Source organism: Xiphias gladius, chromosome 8 (genome assembly GCF_016859285.1).
Source record: "Xiphias gladius isolate SHS-SW01 ecotype Sanya breed wild chromosome 8, ASM1685928v1, whole genome shotgun sequence".
Lineage (NCBI taxonomy): Eukaryota > Metazoa > Chordata > Actinopteri > Istiophoriformes > Xiphiidae > Xiphias > Xiphias gladius.
Genome location: NC_053407.1, coordinates 13,846,366 through 13,866,474, shown reverse-complemented (window position 1 = coordinate 13,866,474; position 20,109 = coordinate 13,846,366). Strand labels below are relative to the sequence as shown.

General features: G+C 41.4%; 2 protein-coding genes across 5 annotated transcripts; one reads left to right on the top strand and one right to left on the bottom strand.

Annotated features, from left to right (window-relative positions):
• Nucleotides 1-759: 759 nt before the first annotated feature.
• Nucleotides 760-6,376, top strand: LOC120793775 (kelch domain-containing protein 10-like). Of its 3 annotated transcripts, none has more exons than XM_040134153.1 (11): nucleotides 760-836; nucleotides 1,026-1,110; nucleotides 1,953-2,045; nucleotides 2,197-2,418; nucleotides 3,467-3,621; nucleotides 3,774-3,922; nucleotides 4,027-4,111; nucleotides 4,201-4,267; nucleotides 4,363-4,410; nucleotides 4,515-4,654; nucleotides 4,981-6,376. In XM_040134153.1, exons 2-11 carry the CDS (start codon nucleotides 1,026-1,028, stop codon nucleotides 5,188-5,190), a joined length of 1,254 nt encoding a protein of 417 aa, XP_039990087.1. In that variant the 5' UTR covers nucleotides 760-836; the 3' UTR covers nucleotides 5,191-6,376. The 3 variants fall into 3 exon arrangements, with proteins under 3 accessions (XP_039990087.1, XP_039990090.1, XP_039990086.1); XM_040134156.1 differs by having other exon boundaries at nucleotides 785-808; XM_040134152.1 differs by lacking the exon at nucleotides 760-836 and having other exon boundaries at nucleotides 993-1,110.
• Nucleotides 6,377-6,398: 22 nt separating this feature from the next.
• On the bottom strand, nucleotides 6,399-19,642 carry cax2 (cation/H+ exchanger protein 2). 2 transcript variants are annotated; one of them, XM_040134150.1, is made up of 20 exons: nucleotides 19,536-19,642; nucleotides 16,435-16,590; nucleotides 16,222-16,328; nucleotides 16,010-16,124; nucleotides 15,106-15,222; nucleotides 14,953-15,014; nucleotides 13,223-13,375; nucleotides 12,894-13,085; nucleotides 12,683-12,782; nucleotides 12,423-12,564; nucleotides 12,075-12,258; nucleotides 11,675-11,774; nucleotides 10,620-10,741; nucleotides 10,470-10,501; nucleotides 9,599-9,711; nucleotides 9,309-9,454; nucleotides 9,127-9,221; nucleotides 8,955-9,033; nucleotides 8,737-8,845; nucleotides 6,399-8,164 (listed from the first exon to the last, which is right to left on the bottom strand). In XM_040134150.1, the coding sequence occupies exons 1-20, from the start codon at nucleotides 19,603-19,605 to the stop codon at nucleotides 8,091-8,093; spliced, it is 2,268 nt and encodes a 755-aa protein (XP_039990084.1). In that variant the 5' UTR covers nucleotides 19,606-19,642; the 3' UTR covers nucleotides 6,399-8,090. The 2 variants fall into 2 exon arrangements, with proteins under 2 accessions (XP_039990084.1, XP_039990085.1); XM_040134151.1 differs by lacking the exon at nucleotides 15,106-15,222.
• Nucleotides 19,643-20,109: the final 467 nt, after the last annotated feature.

Sequence of the window (20,109 nt, the reverse complement as noted above, 5' to 3'; positions counted from 1 at the left end):
GTACCCAGTGCCTCAACATGGGGAGGGTCCTCAAAAAACTTCTTTGTATTAATCCTACGTTTTAAACTGATATGTTATTAGAATTTCTGGTGGCTGACTAAATGGTATGACAGACTCTTTATTGTATCAATATTAGATTCTCTCAGGGGGCCCCTGCTCCTCTGAAGGTGCACATGGTTTAGTCCACTCCTGCAGTAGGGTGGACGAAAATAGTTGATAATAACTGCTGAGGAGTTCAGGTGAAGCACTCATGTCATTACAAAAAGTCAAATCAGGCTACAAAGCACGAAGGCAAAACGGAGAAGAAAGCCAGTAAGTAGGGGCCAGAGTAAGATGCTTTCCACCTCTGTGCTATGCTCAGGGTATAATGCCCCAGGGTTGTTTAATGTTCTAAAATCGCATAGTTGAAGCTTTCCAGAGTATTATTGTTATGCTGAGAGAAAAAAAAGAAAAACGTTCATAAATGTTTTATAAACAGTTAATGTGTTGATTTCAGATATTTTTTTTGCAGATGTATTGAAACAGGAAGGGGGCCCACTGAGGCACCATCAGTGCGGGGCCCAGATTTTGGTGCTACACCACTGGGTACTAGTCTTAGGCAAAGGAAGGAATTGTTTCTTTATAAACCACACAAATAATGTAAAGCTTTTTTTTAATGTACTATTATATTTTAGGTGTTCTTTAAATAGATTGTCAACATTTAAGAACAATAAATATCTCCCTGTTAGTCTTGAACGCGACATGCAGCCCCCCCTCCTCTGATTGGTCAGTTCAGGCCAGCTGTCTGTGACGCCGCAGGCAGCAGCAGGTGTGGACGGACTGTCTGTAGTGTTTTGGTTTGTTGGTTTTCCGTCTTCACTTTAGTTTGGTGTGATTGTCGGAGCCTGCAGTCTCATGCCACGGCATTTGGTTAAAGTGAAGCGAGTTCTTGTCCAGGTCTGGGTATAACCCCCCCCCCCTTCTCTCTCTTTGTGTGTTTGTGTGCGTGTGCGTGTGTGTGCGCGCGCGCGCGCTCTCCTGTTAAGATGTCGTCGGCCCAACATGACGGGACCTTCAGTCAGCTCAATAAGTTTGAGAAACTGTCGTGGAGGCCCTCCATCCGAGACTCGGGTTAGTAAACAGCACCGGCCGCTCTGCTGCCTCACACTGTCAGCAAAGTAAAACCGCCAGCTCAAGGCCCACCCTGTGTCTGACGGCAGCCATCGCCGGCTGAGTCTTTGTGTACGCCAGGATGCTCGTTTGTCTGTGAGTTAGCGAGGCTAGCTGTGGTGTGTCACCGCCGCAGAGCACGCAGGCCAAAGTTAGCTAACGCTGCTACGGAAGCCAGCAGAAATTAGTGAGTGAATGAAGCCCCGGGAGGCATCTACAGAGCTGCTGTCACTGCTTTTGTCTTTTAAATCGAGATTAACAGATGAGACACTGATAGAAAAAATAGTGCGGGACGAGGATTATTTTACCTGGAGGGGACACTGCTGACAGCAGAGCAAACCTAACTTTAGCTTTACCTCACTGATGCAGTTTAGAAAACAATCATCACTCACATTCAGTAGTAGGTTTATAAAACTTCAACTCTTTGTTTGATTCGTCAAACGGCCTTCAACACCACAAAATGTCAACGACTGAAGAGAGACTTTTTGCATAATCATTAACAGTACGCTTAATGAAAAGGTTGACACTGGAGACAAAAATAGACAATTATAACTCCCGAACAGCGACAAAAGCCTTTCTCAGTGTTATCTACCAGTTCTGGTGGTAAACATTTCAACCGCAGACTCTCAAAAAGGATTCAGTTTCCTTTTAAAGCAGATTTATCCTCAAGATGTAAGATCTTAGTTTTGATTAGTTGGAGCGTCATTAGTCCAACCTCTGAAATACAAGCCGTACATTAACTGTACATATTTCAGTCTGCTTCTGTGTGACACCTTCCTTTCTTTTTCGTGACTGACTAACAGGCTCTAAGAAGCGGGCACGGTGGCTTCAGGCTCGACGCATCTTCTCCCCTTCCTGCCCTAACCTGCGGATCCCCAACAGGTTTCTGAGAGAAGGTGCGGAAACCACAGGACCTCCCCATTTGACTTCTTAGCCTCGCAGAAGGAGACATTCCAGTATTTGTAGGTAAAGAAAATAAGCCTACATTTGGTGAGGACACGGTGATTGACACCGTGTCTGTCTGTCTTTACCTTATTCCTCCCACAGGGCACTGTGTACCCCCTGCGCGGAGTGGACACCGCTGTGTTGCAGACAGCACCAACCTGTACGTGTTTGGAGGCTACAACCCAGACTTTGAGGAGGCAGGCGGGTCTGAGAATGAGGACTACCCTCTTTTCAGGGAGCTTTGGCGGTTTCATTTTGCCACAGCCACGTGGCAACAGGTCCGCACGGAGGGTTACATGCCTACAGAGCTGGCCTCTATGTCAGGTAAGGACTGACTGGTCACCCTTCGTTTTAGTAGAATTACATCCACTTGTTTTCATTTAAAATCAGCAGCTGGTCCTATTAGAAGGAACCCTATAGAGCTTTTGGCAACTAGGATCGGGCTATGGAGCCATTGTTTTTACAAGTTGGTCCTGGTTTTTGTTATCGTGCACACGGGTGACAATGCTACAGCTGGCTGTAATGCACCAAGAAGTGCAGCAAGGTGCCAGCAAAGGCCTTGAAGAAGAAGTCTGCCAGCAAATAAACACAGATGTAAACAATGCAGGTTTCAGGCCTGTAAGGAAAATCCGCTTTGCAAATAGTAGGGAGATCCGTGAGTAACACTGAATGTAGACAGAAACTTTGTTTACAGGAAAGCCCCTCAGGCCACCTTTAAGGCCTTCATTTAAACTGATATACTGCAAACCATCAGTGAATTTACATGAATTTAAGATTACAGATTACAGTCAGCCCTCTGCAGTAACCAGATTTCAGTGCCAAATGTAGATTGTCTTAGCTTGTTCTGATGTGTGAGACTTCAGCTGTGATAAAAAGAAATACATTGGCCTCGTGAAGCATTTGCAAAACTATTTTTTTTTTTAAATGTTTTGAACGCTGATTGGTCTACTTAAACTTGTAGTCTTCATTTCTCCACTTTTATTGGCTCATTTCCACCTAGTACAGTCTATGTTATTGCCATCATCTGTTGATGTGCATCACCAACCTCGACAGATGGCAGAAATGCACATCACCCTCGCGCTAGCGACGTGCATTTGCATCATGCATATGCTGGTGTAATGTAAGCCACAAACGACACGGTTACCCGCTCATCGAAATGTCGCTCCGCAGCACCTCCAAGGGTCAAATTTTCACAGGAAACATTTAACACAGATTTTTCCCATTCCATGAACTGTAACTCTGAAAGAGTAGGTCAAAGCTTCAGGGATTGAAATGGACCGGCATGTAGATCTGAGCCAACCTTACCAGAGATACTCTGCAAGATACTAAAACTGTGGTACAGACTGATCGTGTTGGTGTCTGTCGCTTTCAGCTGTTCTACATGGCAACAACTTGCTTGTGTTTGGCGGCACTGGGATTCCGTTTGGTGAAAACAATGGCAATGACATCCACGTTTGCAATGTTCAGTACAAACGATGGAACCTGCTCAACTGCAGAGGGAAGAAGCCCAACAAGATCTACGGGCAGGTAACAGTGTTTGTCTCTTTTATAGCTGGTTGAAAGTATACCTAAAGTCTGAAAGCTTTGTTCTGTGCCATCATTTATTCATAACTCTTTGACTGCTGTACGTAGCTGTGTATTCCACCCACAAATATCCATGAGTATTCTCCATTTTCCAGGCGATGGTCATCATAAATGGCTACCTCTATGTGTTTGGAGGGACAACAGGCTACCTTTACAGCACCGACCTGCATAGGCTGGACCTGACCACCAGGGAGTGGACCCATCTCAAACCCAACAACGCATCCTCAGATCTACCAGAAGAGAGGTCAGTCGGAAGAGATCGTTTGAACAGCTACAGAATGTTTGACCTGTAATGAGTTCCCATAAAATTAATTCAAATGTACTGAAAATGAATTCCTGATTTTACAGGTATAGACATGAGCTAGCTCATGATGGACAGAGAATATACATTTTAGGAGGTGGAACTTCCTGGACATCATATCCCCTGGACAAGGTGAGAGGAACCAGCACAGACAAAATGTTACATAAAAACAAAGTGTTATGTCTTCATTTTATCTATTTAATACTGTTTGTCTTCATCAGATTCACGCATATAACTTGGAGACAAATTACTGGGAGGAAATAATCACCAAACCACATGAAAAAATAGGTTTGTGATCTATGTTTAGCTTTTTTTTTTTGCTGAATAAAGGATTTGAAAACGACAATGAATTCCTTTTGCTTAGTTGTCGTTATCATTGGCAGGATATCCCGGTGCCCGCCGTTGTCACAGCTGCGTGCAGGTCAAAAATGGTGAGGAGTATTTCACGCCGCATTATCCGGACGCACGTCTGAAATGTTTTGGGGTTTGTTTGTTTGTTTTTTTTGACCATGTCTCACTCTGTTTTTACCCCCAGAGGTGTTTATATGTGGGGGTTATAATGGAGAGCATATCCTATCGGACCTGTGGAAGATCAACCTGCAGACTTTTCAGTGGACCAGGCTGCCTGCCGTCATGCCAGAACCAGCCTACTTTCACTGTGCTGCAGTCACTCCGGTTAGTAACCTCATCTGATTACATCATTCACACACGTCACATCTGACTTCTCTTCTACACCGAGTGACAAAAGAAATCCACACGGGTGTAGACACAAGTTTGATGTAGGGCTGCAACTAATGATTACGATCATTTTCATTAATCAATCAGAAAACCCTCGCACTGGTAAAACTGAAACCAGAAAATATTTGGGGTTTTTACTTAAAGATTGCTTAAACAATGAATTGATTGTCAAAGTAGTTGCTGATAAATGTATGTTGATTGGTTAATTGATTAATGGAGTGATTGTTGCAGCTCTAATCTCATCTACTGGTGCTCTCCTTCAGGCCGGCTGTATGTATGTCCACGGTGGTGTCGTCAACACGTCAGGGAATCGAAGGACTGGCTCTTTGTACAAAGTGTGGTTGGTGGTGCCCAGCCTGCTGGAACTGACCTGGGAAAAACTGCTGAAAACCTTCCCTCACTTAGCCCAACTGTCCACGCTTCAGCTGCTCAGCCTGGGTCTCACACACACACTAATTCAGCGACTCAAATAGAGGGAGCACAGAGACCGAAGGAAGCAGTATGTGGTGGAGCAGCACTGACTCTAAAATTGCTGATAACTCAGCAAAAACAGTTCTTGAAAGAAAGTCAGATGGTTATGAAAAAACTTTGAATGCCTTTTAACTCTAGTCTTATGTAGAAGTGTGTGTGCGTTTTTTTTTTTTTTTTTCTCTCTCTAAAATGCAAAGTGCAATGTTCAAGTTTTTCTGTATGTCAATGTGTCAGATTTGAGTGTGCACGTACCCGTCAGAAGCCATGCATCAGTGTGGGAACCAGAATCCCTCTGTGCTGATTTCCACTTCCTTGTCCCGCAGAGGTATCTTGTGCAATGCTCATCATTTATGTAGTGCACTCTTGAGTTTTTTATTTATTTTTTTTTTTTAAACCACACATCAATGTCACAGAAACTTGCAGAGCATAAGCAGGGATACTGAAAACCAATTCTTGAAAAGCAAAATGAAGTGAAGTGTTTGCTGGAGTGAAATTTTTTTTTTAAGCTTCCATTCAGAGGTTGAGATACGCTTGTGTCACTGTTGCTGAAGTGATGACGCGTTGCTGCCAGTCAGCCGCTGCTACGCCCACTGTGACATAGGTAAGATTTAGTTTCAAACGGGAGACAATTTGTGAACCAGTTTGTATCCTGAGGGAGAACTTTCCATTCAGTTAGTTAGAAATCAGTTAGATTCTCTGAAAAGTGCCACGCTGCTTATAATGCATGATATAACTGTGATCTCTTAACAGTCTAACCAGATCAGTTATTTAAGGCATCATCTTTTAGCCTCAAGGACTTTCTGATTGCATGCTAATATCGAGCAGAGATTATAACTCTACAGTTCAAATTGAAAAATGTTCCCCTCACTGGTCACATTGGGCCTTGTGATCAGACGAAATCCCAGAAGCCTCTTTAAAACATCTGTGACATGGCATCACTGTGAATCGTCTTGTGCCTCTGATTCTTCTTTTTTGGAAAAAATGAAGCTGATCAAGTTAGAAAATGAATTTACACACCTGTAGCTCCATGGCGATTCTCGAGCCTTTATTATTTCTTCATTGTGTGCCTTCTGAATTTCCAAATTGTCACACACCTTGTGTTTTTTTTTTATATTTCTGTAAATGAGTCTTTTTAAGACTTGTGTTTCTTCATTACTCTCTGAACTGTGAACACGCAGCCCCCCCCCCCATGTGATTTACCTGGTGCTCTCAACATGAGCCGGTTGTCGCTGAACTTTTCTGCTCATGATTAATCAGGAGATAACACTGCAGCTAAAGATTTTTCACCAACTTAAAACCACAGAGACATTTTTACCTATTTATTTTGATCACTGTGCTGCTGTTTTTATATTTTTACAAAACATTGAATTGTAACAGATCATGTAGCTACATTTCCCTTTCGCCTGTTATTTCAGTTCTCGCTTTATGCCTAAACTCCATTTTAACCTTTTTTTTAATTTTTTTTTTTTATACTATTTTATTTTATTATTTTTTTGGTCTTGTTTCTCTAAAGAAGAACGTTATGCTGTGGAACTTTGAAAAATAAGTAGCTCTTGGGACTTCTTTTTAAACCAGTAACAAGGTATAAGTAGTATGTGAGGAGTATGTCAGCCGTACTCAGGATCTAAAATACTGTGATCAGACTCAGTCTGTAGAGCTCCAAAAACATTCACTATCGTTAAAATGTCAGAAGGCTCAGTCATTTCTGTGAAATCAGATTCAGGTACGCCCTAGATGATTTTGATCAAAAGAGATCTTTTGCCGTTACGGTCTGTGACGGACTTTAAATTTTAAATAACGTAGTAATACTCCCAGCTGCTTCTATCGACTCGCATGCCTCTTCCTTTCATCTGTTTGGTTAATCTCTATCTTGAAATCTAATATTGAGTATTTCGGCAGCATTGTATTTCACGTGTGCGCTGTAACTGTGTTGGTACAGTATTAAGCTAAACTCATCTAAAAATGTTATTGTATCTTCGTGCCCATTTTCACATTGAAAATCCCACCTCAGTCACTTTATTCTGAATTTGACATGCTATGGCCTTATGTATATCTTATGGTGACGCAACAGTCCGCATCACTACATGCTCAGACTTCCTTAAATGTACCAAATCGCTTAAGACTGAGATGTTTATATTTGCATCATTTTTGATGTTAATGAAAGTTAAATGATCTCTTCTGCATGTCAGTATGGTGTGCACGTCACTTTACATGAACTCCTGGGAGAAAAGGTGAATATCTCCTCAACGGCAGTTATAGCTGTGATGTACCTTTATGTTTTTTTAATTCCTGTCTGTAAGAACAATAAAAACACAGGCAGCTGTTTTTTTCAGAATGTTGAATTGCCAGATATTATTGCTCTTGCTATGCACAGCCAGCCATGCCACTTTTTCAACTATATTAGTGGAAATAAACAAATGTCACTTATTTCCTTAACTCTAATAGACATTTACCATTTTTACATTTTGGAGTTAAAGAGTATACAAATGTATCACAACAGTACCTTAAACAAAATACCATTAGTGCAGATTCTTTACATCATAATATCCATCTGGATATTAAAAATACTGATTTTCTCTCCTTCACCACAGTTTACAAAGACCATAAGGACAGGACACATTTATAAGGTATGTTAGTTTACAAACGGTAGTTTTTTTCAGTAGTAGGAGTAATATGTTTGTGCAGTCAAAAGTACCTACCTGAGATTAAAAATTTCAGTTTTCTCATTTGTGTAATTGAGGATACAGCATTAAAAAAAAAACAAAATACTTATTAAAATCCCGCATTTAGTCATAATCCTGCCAGGATAAAATATCATCAGCAGGGAGTGGTATTGAACTTGCACATTTGGTTTCTTCCAGGCTGAAAAGTGGAGCTTGGGGTAAAAACCAATGATCCACACTCAACAGCCTGCTGGAGATGGCGCGAAGTAATACAGAGCCAGCAGGATAAGGTAGACAACCACCAGAGCCGTACCTGAGGGGAAAAAAAGTGAATAGAAGGTGCATTTGCATGCCAATCGCCTTTTGTTGTAAGATGTCAAACCACGATACTTGATCAGAGTGTTTCCATTCTTAAACCTAACTATATTATCCTAGGGATACAGGAAGTATTTAGATAGGCTTCCTGTTTTTACTGGCAGCCAGTGTATGCAAATCAACCTGCAGGGATTTGAAATGGTCTTGGAATAGGTCATATCACAGGGACAGATTTTAGTCAGCGTTAATATTTTATAATGATAATGTGGCAGGTCTGAGGTATTCAGATAACTTTGCTGAATAAAACTCAGAACATCCTCAGGATTGTTGACAGTTAAAAAAAAAAAAAAAAAAAGATGTGGCTGAATCAACAAGGAGACTTTGGGGTAAATGTTAACTGCGATGGGTTGCTGATGGATCTTCAGCAGGTTGGTTTTCAAAACATAAATGGAATGAAAAGCAATGTTGGGGGATCAATCTAGAAACTTTCGGTGAACGTCCTCTTTCATTTACATGCACACGGGAATTGTTGGTTTTCTAAAAAAAAAATAAAAAAAATTTAAAACTCACCCTGAAAATAATCAGACTTGCCATCCATGAAGATGTAGTTGACTACAATCACACTGAAGATGCTGGCCCACAGGTGCAGGTCACTGAACAACAGCACAAATCCCACATCCTATGCAAAGCAGAGTTGGTGTTTGATCACAGAATTTTATAAGAGAGTATTAACACTTGATGTTTATGTGAATAAATCAATGATGAAAATGAAGAGATGGGTGTCTTACATAGAAAGCATTAAATAAGACCAGTATTGGAATCTGTAGCATGCAGACCTGGACAGCAATACAGCTTCCCACCTCCAAGCTGAAAAACAGAAACATCATTTAGATACGGATATCACTGTGCTCCTTCTTTGTGAACCTGTGTAGGTACTTTCCTTGATGAGGGATGATTTACCCAAGACTGATGTTGTTTTGGAGTGCAAACTGGATCCCATTAACAATCTCCGGGATCTCAGGAACCATAGCGAGAACTGTCACCCCAATGAAATACTGGAGAAAGAGAGAGAAATGTTGGCACAACCAGAGAAAACGACCAGACAAAAACTGCCTGAGCATGATCAGCACGCATGTCCCGACCTGAGAGATGTTGGGTTGGTTTAGTATGGGCTGGATGTGCTCGGTTGCAAGATCAGCACAGGCAGACGTGAGCACAGTGGCCAGGATAAGGATGACCAGAGACCTCCACCGTGACCAGTGGACCACTGCTCCGTGGTGGCTGGTAACTGTACGGACACACACAAAGAGATAATGGCGTAGTAAGTAACCATTAGATGAAGCGACCCTCACTGTTCATTGTATTGTAGTGTAATTATGCAAGGCCCAGTTTCGTGTTAGCTGTTAACTGTGACCGTGAGAATGATTCATACCTGGTCCTTCTCCAACATGGATGTTGTAAATGTGGGAGTGTGTCTTCAGCGTGAATATCAGACCAATGATGTAGGCAAGGGGCAAGAGGGCAGACACTGTGTACACCAATGGCCTGATGAAGGGAACGCACACAATAAATAAGAGGGAAGGAATATAAAGAAGGTTTTACAGCTTACTGAATTCCTTTAGAAACTCAAAGGACCATATGATAATTTAACTGGTTATTTTTCTTATTTAATTTAAGTATATTATACCTGACATCACTGTAAACCACGTTTTTTCTTAGTTTTTGAAAGACTTGAAACTTGCTTGAGAAAAGTCATCCTGATTTTTGTCATTGTTATATTATCACTTGATGGTAATGGAGCAGGGAGCAGGGACTATTTTGATAACCACTTGTCAGGGCATTCAGGGATATTCCCAAAATCTGTGACTTTAGAGGACAGGAACAAGCAAACGTGGACTTTGTGGTGAGCTCTTGACAATTGGATGTCGAAGCTTCCTTGAATGCCCCAACAAGAAGAGTTTTCCCAGTCTCTGCTCACAGTATCGTGACAACAGCGCAGCTTTGAAATGAAGAAATAAAGGCAACAATGTTTTGTTTTTTTTCATCAAAAGATTACATTATCTCAAGCAAGTTCCTACAAGTGATTGTCATACTCTACTGAGTCTGACTGAAATACTTCCCTGGAAGGTCGACACCAATCCACAAAGGTATAGTATGCAAAGTAAAATAGTAGTGATGCTGGTAGTGGTAGTTATGTGCAATTTTCAGTTCAAGGGCTAAAACATGCAAAAACCACCATTATGGTCCTTTAATTCCTTTATATGAAAATTGATATATAAATTTAAAAATGTATAATTTCTTACTCAACATGGCTGTGGAACAGTGTACCGTTGTTCTGTTGAATGAAAAAAAAAAAAAAAAATCGCATTATAGATGTTACAGTGTCTGTGAGTCAGTGCATGTTTGTATGTGTTTTGAAGGTTTGTGAGCTGCTCCTGGCCATTGATGCTGACCAGATCGTAGTGGCAGTTGTGGCAGACAAACGGCCCGCTGCTGTTTCCTCCAGTGGAGTTGGTGCAGGCGTCACACACCAGGTTCCCATAAGCCTTGGAGAACAACGTGGGGGCAAATACACCTGCCATTGACAGTTACGGGGGGTTGAATCAGATTTAAGACATATCGGTAATGCTTTTATTAATGCGGTTGATTTCAGTCTTGGCAGACAGAAATACACTGGCAAAGCTGGTTCTGTCGCTGCTGCCGCCACCACCAGAGCACCATCAAGCGATTTCGTGTAAGATTAGACCTATGTATGAACATTTTCTGATCACGTGACTTTCTGACCTCCAGACAGTTCTCTGGTGGTCATGTTTTGGTAAAAAGAAAAAGATTAATTTTAAACTCACTTCATATGCACATTATTTAGGCAGGGAAATCTTTTTTTAAATTCATTTACAAATTCTTCAGCAGCAACATTTGGTGTTTTTCTGCCACTAGTTGAATTATTTTTTATTTGATGATTTAATTTCCACTGGAGATCAGTGTGACTCAATTATGTACATTTTTTAGAATTTATTTTAGCAAACACAAGGTGCAAGTGTCAAATGTAAACACACAAACACACTGCGAACAGCTTCTACAAAAAAAAAGGATAAAAGAAAAAAGACAAGTGTAGCTGTAACGTTAATTGCCTGCAAATGGTGCAAGTGTTAAAAACTCTTGAAGCTATTACTGCTCTTTTTTTTGTCTTCAGGAGGCAAAAACAACCTGCCTAAACTGCTGCTGCTGCTAGTTTCCTTTTCTGTGGGTGATGCAGACAGGCAGCTTGGAACATGTCTGAGAATGAGCACACAACTTCTCCTAATGGAGAAACTAAATGTCAGTATGTGAGTTTGCGAGTGAGTTAGGAGCCACTTTCAAGAGCAAAGCTAGAAAGGAGAAACTTGTTTCCAACTGCTCCTTCGTAAAAAAGTTCTGACCAGTAGCTTTTGTTATTATCACCACCTGTGTCTGACACTTCCAAAAAATGTACAACTGGGTGATTGTATATTGATCCCTGGACACCTACCTCCTACAGAGATGAAAAGCAAGGCAGAGCTCACTCCTGTAGAGCGACTGTTGAATCTTTGTTCACTGTGTCTCAGCCCTCCGATTATCATGCAGATGCCCTGGGAGAAGGACAAAGCAAGGAGCCTCATTCGTCCGTGCTGGATTAGTGTTGTGTGTGTCTGAACATGATTTCTGTGGCGTTAACACCGATTTAATGAACTCCTCGTCAAGTCTACAGATTTGAAATGACGCCTTTAAGGAAGTGGACTGATGGAAATTTTAAAAATAAATAAATAATAAATAAATTTCACTCAGTGCGTGAAAAAAAGTATACATGTATACACTGTGTAGAGACTTGTATGTGTACAAGTCAAGGACTTCAAAAATGTGAAATGTGAGGTTAATGCAGGTTGCCTCACAGGAATAAAGAGGATGCATCCGAGCAGCGTGCCAGTCAGCGCTGCTTTAACAACCTCCTGCAGGCACGGGTTGGCTCCCTGGTGACTTCTGAGCAGAGCTGTGATGTAAAAGGTCAACTCTGTGATGGAGCCAAAGGTGGCGTTCACCACTGCCCCCACGGCAAAGTTACTCTGGGCTGAGATACTGAAAATGCAAAAAAAAGGATCAACAATCAACATCAGAAGCACTATGTACGAAATTACTGGTAACTCTGTTCGGTAGAGCAGATGCATAGGGTCGCATCAAAATTCTATTTATTTTATCTAAAATCCTTTCACCTGTGTTTCAAGATCATGAAAACAGCTCACCTGGCAATGCCCATACCAATGTAATAAGACAGAGGTATGATGGAGCCAATTGCTATGGCAAACTTGACATCAGAAGTGGCGTACTGGTTTTCTCTGTCAATATATCCAATTACTATGGCAACTATTACTAGAGGGAGGAGGTCTGAGATGGGGTCAAAGATAACAACAGGTCTTTATGTGACACACACACACACACACACACACACACACACACACACACACACACACACACAAGCCTGACATATAATGGTAAAGGATACTGACAGCGAACACATTGATCCCATCAACAGTGTACTTGTAGTAGTACCAGTTTGTAGAATGGTAGCAGCACAGCAGCGCTCTGGTCTCATAGCCTTGATGCTATAGGTCAGGTAAGAAATACAGAAACTGGTGCATCAGCATCAAACAAACACTGATTAATCTCTCCAGGTTTATGTGCTGTGGCTGGTAAATACTAATTCTCTCCCTTGCCTTTCTCTGTGAGCAGGAGGAAACAGAAACATCCTCAGGAGGCAAGAGAAGAATGACGGCCAGGGTTCGTGCGTTCATCTTGGAAACAGGGATGGTGAAAATTAGGATCCAGGAGAAGAAGCAAGCCAGCGAATGGATGACCACGAGTGGAGGGTATCCCAGCAGCAGCCACACGTAGGTGGAGAAACGATGCTACACAACAAGAGGGGAACACGGGGTAATGATAGCCTTCACTTGATTTCCATGTAGCAGAAATCAGCTAATCATGTGGACAACGGTGCTTGCGTATTTTCTATATGTATATTTTATATTTTTGTGTGGTAAGTTACCCAAAAGGGAGGGCGCAGAGGTCGTCCTGGCATCTGTGGGACGAGCACCTCTGTGGGTGAAGGCAGCAGAACTGGTGAGTTATCCTCCTCCCCATCTATGTTGCACTCACAGTCTGGTGCTTGCTCACAACATCTCCTCAATGTATTTCCAATCTGGAGAAACACGAGCAGAGGGAAGATTTGACTTGAGTTCTGACATATTAAAGCACAAACTGTTTAATTTAATATGCTGTAATCACAGTCCTTCTCATACTCTTTAGCTACAGTCAGAATCATAACAACCACAAAATGCTTTTCATGTAGGACTTTTTCAAAAGCTAATTACAAAATTACAACACATGGAATGAGCGTCAGAGAGAACAGCAAGATTTGGGCACAAACTTTTACATTTGATTCCCGGATTGGATTTCTGGATTGATCTGAGAAATGTGCTGGATCCAAAGAGAACAAGTGGTTGAACAACTGGTTGATATCACACAACACATAACACATAATACCAGCAGGGTAGAATATGAGCAACACAAGGACCACAAGGTAATTGGGTTTCGCAGGACAATACAGTTGTGTGTATCTATGTAAAGTTATATCTCAATTTATGTTTCTAAACAGGAGCAGATACAGACCAAAACAAATCTAAAACTGAACCTTCAGGAAAGCCACAAATGACATCTGCAAGAGAGGAAGTGGCCCTCTCAACTTATCTATGAAACCCGATGCTGCAATAAAAAAATGCATGAACTGCGACAATGTAACAGGACTCCTGACAAAGCTTGTAGCCTGTGGTAGAACTGTAACAATTAGTCAATGAATCGATCAACAGAACATTAATCAGAAGTTATTTTGACAGTGGATGAATTGTTTTAGTCACCTTTAAAACAAAGCTGCAAAACATCCGCTGGTTGCAGCTTCTCAAATGTCGGGATTTTCTGCTTTTCATTGTGATATCTATGAGTAAACTGAATATCTTTGGGTTTTGGACTTTTGATCATATTAAACAAGCGGAAAATTACAACTGGTATTTTTCACTATTATCTGACATTTTATTGGCAAAATCCTCAGTGATTAATTGCCAGATTATTAATGAAAATAATTGTTAGTTGCACCCCTAGCCTGCAGTTTGCACATTATTATTATGCCTGACAATAGAAACAACTGAGCAGTCTACTGAAGAGGCCATACATTGGCGAGATGAAGTACTACTGTAATGATTCTGCTATGCCCCATTCTGTATTGGCTTAAAGGAGAAACATTTCCCAACACTAAAAAAAACTTACTCACAGCTCTGACCCACTGAAAATGTAAGTAGGTGTGTTTGTGTTTCTGCGGGGTTTCATCCGCAGCTTGGGGAATAAAAACTGGTGCACCGTACAGTAGGTGAGCTAATCAGCAAAGTATAATGACCTTGTAAAGTACCTTATTATTCCGAATCTTATTCTTCTTTAATCCCTAATTTAACTGAGCAGAGGAATTTTAATGGGAATTTTTTTTCAACTGTGTTCATCTTCACAAATGCGCTCCAATTACCATTTGCTGAAAATGACTGCTAGCGTTGCAGACTTGTGGTGTCATACAGACAGATCAGACTTCTGCTTTCGTGACTACAAGTTAGGGAGAAGTGATGAGGAAACAACAGGTTTCACTGAGCATCTACCTGATTTCAGTTAGTAGAAAAAGGAAAAGAAACAACAGGAACGTCCCAAGCATTAACTGAACTCAGATCCAAACCCTACCTCGTGGACTGACTTGCCGAATGGCCACAGGAAGTAGCAGGACAACTTCCAGCAAAGCTTGCCTGAAGACAGAGAGAAAGAACAGAATGAGGAGAAACGGCTGATGATCAATAATAAACAGTGGCATTATACTTTGCTGATTAGCTCACCTACCGTACGGTGCACCAGTGATAGTGAGGAACATAAGCATGCTGACCAGGAAATATGCTAGGGAGACCCACCAACCAAAGAGAAACACATACACTATGTTTCCGCATGTGATGAGTTGACCTGACACCAGGAAGAAAAACAGACAAAACCAGTAGTGAAAGGCTGACAAGTTCTCCAGCAGCCACTTTGAAAGGTGTTCTCCGTGTAAATCATATACAGTATAAAGGATACTTCTGTTTTTTTTACAGCTTGGATTTAATTTTTTTAGTTTTAGCCATCATTTCTCTCAGTAATAATAAAATTGTACTCGTCAAGTTAATTGCTGAGATACAGGAACATACTGACGTCTCTAAAAACAAGTCCTACGGGGACAAGTAGCACAAGTGGTTCGATGATCAGTCAAACCAATCTCCCGGAGAAGGACTTCAGCAGCATGAAACTCAACTGCAGTGCAGACTGGAAACTGGCCCAGAACCGTGAGGCCTGGAGGAAGCATGTGCTTGCCTCAACGTAGCACAACTTATTTGGAAGAGAAAAAAAAAAAAAACAGGCGCACAGTAAAATTATTACCGAAACAATCCTTTTGTGATCAGTTTTCCTGATTAATAAGGGATTATTTGTGACATTTCGGATCCCCTTGCTTTCGGTTTTACCGCCAAATAAAGTGTTTAGTAATGTGGCTGAACTGCTGGCCTCTTTTACAACTTGTGTGATCGTCTCACTGCTCGTTTCCCGCCCTGTCAGATATTGTCGTTGTATTGTTGCTCTCAGATGTCAGCAGTTACGTTGGCGAGTACAGTGTTTCCATAAAAAATACAAACAATGACCACATCTACGTAAAATGAGGCCCAAGGACGTTGTAACGAACTGGAATAACAGGGTAATACACAAGGACAATAACCGTTACCTGGACCTGAATATGGCTTGATGACGTTCAGTTCAGAGTAGAGCTCTTTCACAACCTCTGACCTGTCTTCAAATGGACGCTCTGTCACATGGCTCTTCCATTTTCTAAAACCAAACTGACACCCACAGACACACACATCAAATACTGACTTTACCAGCTCAGCTGAACTCAAACCATTTTCATATGTGGTGGAAAACCTTCAGACTTCTTACCCTGTAATTGTTGACCAGTTTGTTGGCTTCCACTTCGTTCTCTGCTCTGATGGTCCTCTTGCTTTTAATCTCCTCCCAGCTATCCTCACAGGCATTTTGGCTCGAACCTAAAATGACAAGCATCCAGATGACAAATAACTGTCTGTAAACCTACCAGACAGTTTTTATTTAAAAAAAAAATCTAATCTAAATAAGTTGGTACCCGGTACTCACACGTATTTGCAGACAAGCATTTTGTTGTGCACAGTGCAGGAGATATGGAGTGATGTGTAGCTGGAGTGCAGGTGTCTGCTGAATTGTGTTGTTGACCTTGGTCATGGAGCTGTTCATGACTGTAACCTGCCTGGGGATCATGCTCCCACGAAGGATCTGTAGCACCAAGCGAGAAACTAATTACTCTAAGATTACTAAAAGATGTCACAAAGTACGTAGCCGAAACATTGGTCATTATGATTTATTACAAATCCTCAAACAAAAAAATACATAGACAATACGGCATGTGCTGAAAATATTTTACTAATAATACAGATCATAAGGTTATTTTACCATTTGCTATATATGATTTGATATATTTATTTATTTATTTGGCCAGACAGTCACATTTCGTCATTTGTGGTAAATGGAGTGACATACCCTGATATTATGTTTACCCATCAGGTCATAATTTAATTTTATTTGTTTTGGTACAGCAGTGACTGTACAATAACCTTTGGACGTCATTGACATATCAGTAAGGTGCCTAAAGCTGTGATTTCTCCGGCTCTTACTCAGTCACACAGTCAACCGTTTTGTCTATATGATAATTTGCAGAAATTATGCACGGTTTTCATTTGAACACTTATTAAAAGGCAGCTAAGAAATTTGGGGGAAAAATAAAGTTCCAAACTGCTTTGCTGCTATCAAACAAGTCAAACAACGTCCTCGTGCTCTGACTGGTTGCTGGTGCGTGTCAGCCACACACTGTATCTGCATTGCAGTCCACCCCTTACAGTGCAGAGTAAGAGGGGCTCGGTCAAATTACTGGCACTCTCGACCTCCACTTTACAGCCCAGAATCCCTCCTCCATCAACAGTGACACAGCTGGTACAAAGGTTCAGATATCTTTGAATCACACTGAGAAAAAAAAAAAAAACCATGTCACACGCACACTTATTAAAAAATCATTATCCACCCCAACCCCTAAGACCGCAGCAACTCATCACACGCGCTCACAATAGCACATGATGCTGACGCCTCAATCAATTCTTCACATTACGTTACATGGAGAAAAAAAGCATATTTTTTGACCCCTCTGCTATAGCAGCCTAAAATGCCTTACCCCACTGACTACATGTACAGTATTTGTGTCCACACACATATGTCCATCGTTACATTTGCATCTACACGTGTCTTCCTCTAGATGTATATACAGACGGATGACAAATTAAATGAAGTCTCTGGAACTCCGCTGGAGGATGGACACCATTCTTCCAAAAGACATTCCCCTCATTTGGTGTTTTGACGATGGTGTCGGAGAGCGCTGTCTGACACGCTGGTCCAAAGTCTCTCGTGGGTTTTCAGTTGGATGGAGATCTGGTGGCTGTGAAGGCCATAACATATGCTTGACACCATTTTCATTCTCGTCAAACCTTTCAGTGAGCCCTCGTGCTCTATGGATGGAGGCACTGTCACCCTTGTTCTCCACTCATTTTCCAGGTTTCTCCTTTAATTTGTCAATTGTCTGTGTGTGTCTTACATGTGTGTCTTGAGGCCTGTATAATGCACTGTAAAAACTTCTCCTCAGGGACAAAAAGCATTTCTATTTATCTTTGAACTGATTACTGCCTCTGACAGCCTGAATACAGCAGCATTTGTTTTGCAGGGAAACCAGAGGCATGACTATAATTAAGTAAAGGGTAAAAATCGACTCGGGTCATTCATTCATTTACTCTTTTCCAGGGTTTGCCTCTTCCAAGAAACAGCCTTGATTAATGAACAGATGCCAACAAACCACTGGCACCGTGAGACAAGTGAACACAATAATCATGACTTCCCCTTTTATGTCACTTCAGAGAAGTCCACAAAGTTTTAGGCAGAGTCGTGGTTTGTTTCCTCTTTCTTTCTCTGTATTTGCTTACTGATCTGCGCACAAGTATAAAAGATGTCACCGAGTGTTAGTGATTGTGTTAGTGATTGTGCACTGACAGAGGGCGTTTGGCAGCATTATCTTGATTCACTGCTCATAGCTTCGTTCTTCGGTGTAGAGGAGGGAGACCTTAAGGTTAATAATGAAGGTGAAATCTTACAACACCGCATAAAGAGAAAAGTCAAGAACAACATTGTTTCAGACAGTTAATCACTTCCACTCAAAAGAGGCTGTGTGACCACTAGATGACTGGTTGCATCAGTAGCATTGATCATGAGGGACCATTACCTACACAGGAGTACACTCAAGTCAATTCATGAATTCAGGACAGAATTCATGAACTTGCATTTAGTAACTTATCTACTTTGTTACTGATGCAAAGTAAAGGAGAAAGTCTGGATGAGGACTGAAACAATTATTACATTAATCAATTAGTTAATCAACGAACTATTCTGATAATCGATTAATCGTTTGCGCCATTTACCAAACAGAAATGTCAAACATGAGAGGATTCGCCATTTTTCTCTGTTTTACGCTGTTGTAAATCTAATTTATTTTGGGTTCAAAAAACAAGCAATCTGAAGATGCCCGCTTGATCTATATTTCATTATTTTCTGGCATTGTTATACAGTAACTGAAGGAAAAATCACCAGATTCATCCATAACGAAATGAACCAGTTGGAGCTCCATAGTTTGACAGCTACAGTGTGTGTGTGTCTCATGGCAGCAAACACCACAACTGGGCAACTCGACTTCGAGGCTGGTTATAAACAAAATAAGATTTTCAGTGTCACGGAACCCTTTTATGTCTCTTTTACACGTTAATAATCTCTCTGTCACAGTGACATTTTGGCACATGCAGAGACGGTACTGGCACACGCACGCACGCACGCGCGCACACACACACACACACACACACACACACACACACAGACTGTGGGAACCACCTCGTAATCAATACGACGTGACTGCCCGATATGCAACAGCTCTGTCAACACCGAGCTGACCGTCTTTACTCTTTCCACTCACACAATGATATCACGGCAGATCACCGCTACTGTATACAACGAGCTGACAGATTTAAAATGGAGAATGCATTTACAGTGCTGTTAGAGACACGGTCGGCTTATTACAAATAAAGTTTTTTTTTTCACCAGCTGACGCTAGACCACCAGCTCCAACCGCTCACCTTGTGTGTATTCAGCTGGCCTCCTCCTCCGGCTGTTGGTGTCGGAGCCGTGTGTGGATGTCAGGGACATGTTCGCCGCTAAAAACACCTCCCCGTTAAGTCTTGTATCACTTTAGTCTGACCCGCTTCTCTCAGTGAACAGATGCCGCGGACGCACTGACTCTCGGAGGATTCGGCCGCCTGGAATTGTGGGAGATGTTGTCCGCCGTGCTTGAGCCCCCTTAAAGGGAAAAGCCAACCTAAAACCGAATCTAAACCTACACTGCACTGCTACAAAAGGCTACAGTGGTGGAAGAGGTATTCAGGTCCTTTACTTAAGTAAAAGTCCTAACACTACAATGGAAAAATACTCAGTTATATGTAACACCCTGCATTCAAAAATGTTCTGAAGTAGCAACAAAAGAAGAAAGAAGAAATCAATAATGTTATAATGTATTTGTTACATTATTGGATTTAATGTGTTATCAGTTTTTAAATGTAGCAGCTGCACGTGGAGCTAAATTAAACCATACTGTTGAATGGTTAAATCTATTACAAGACATCATTTTATATAAGCTGGTCAAGGGTTTTGTAT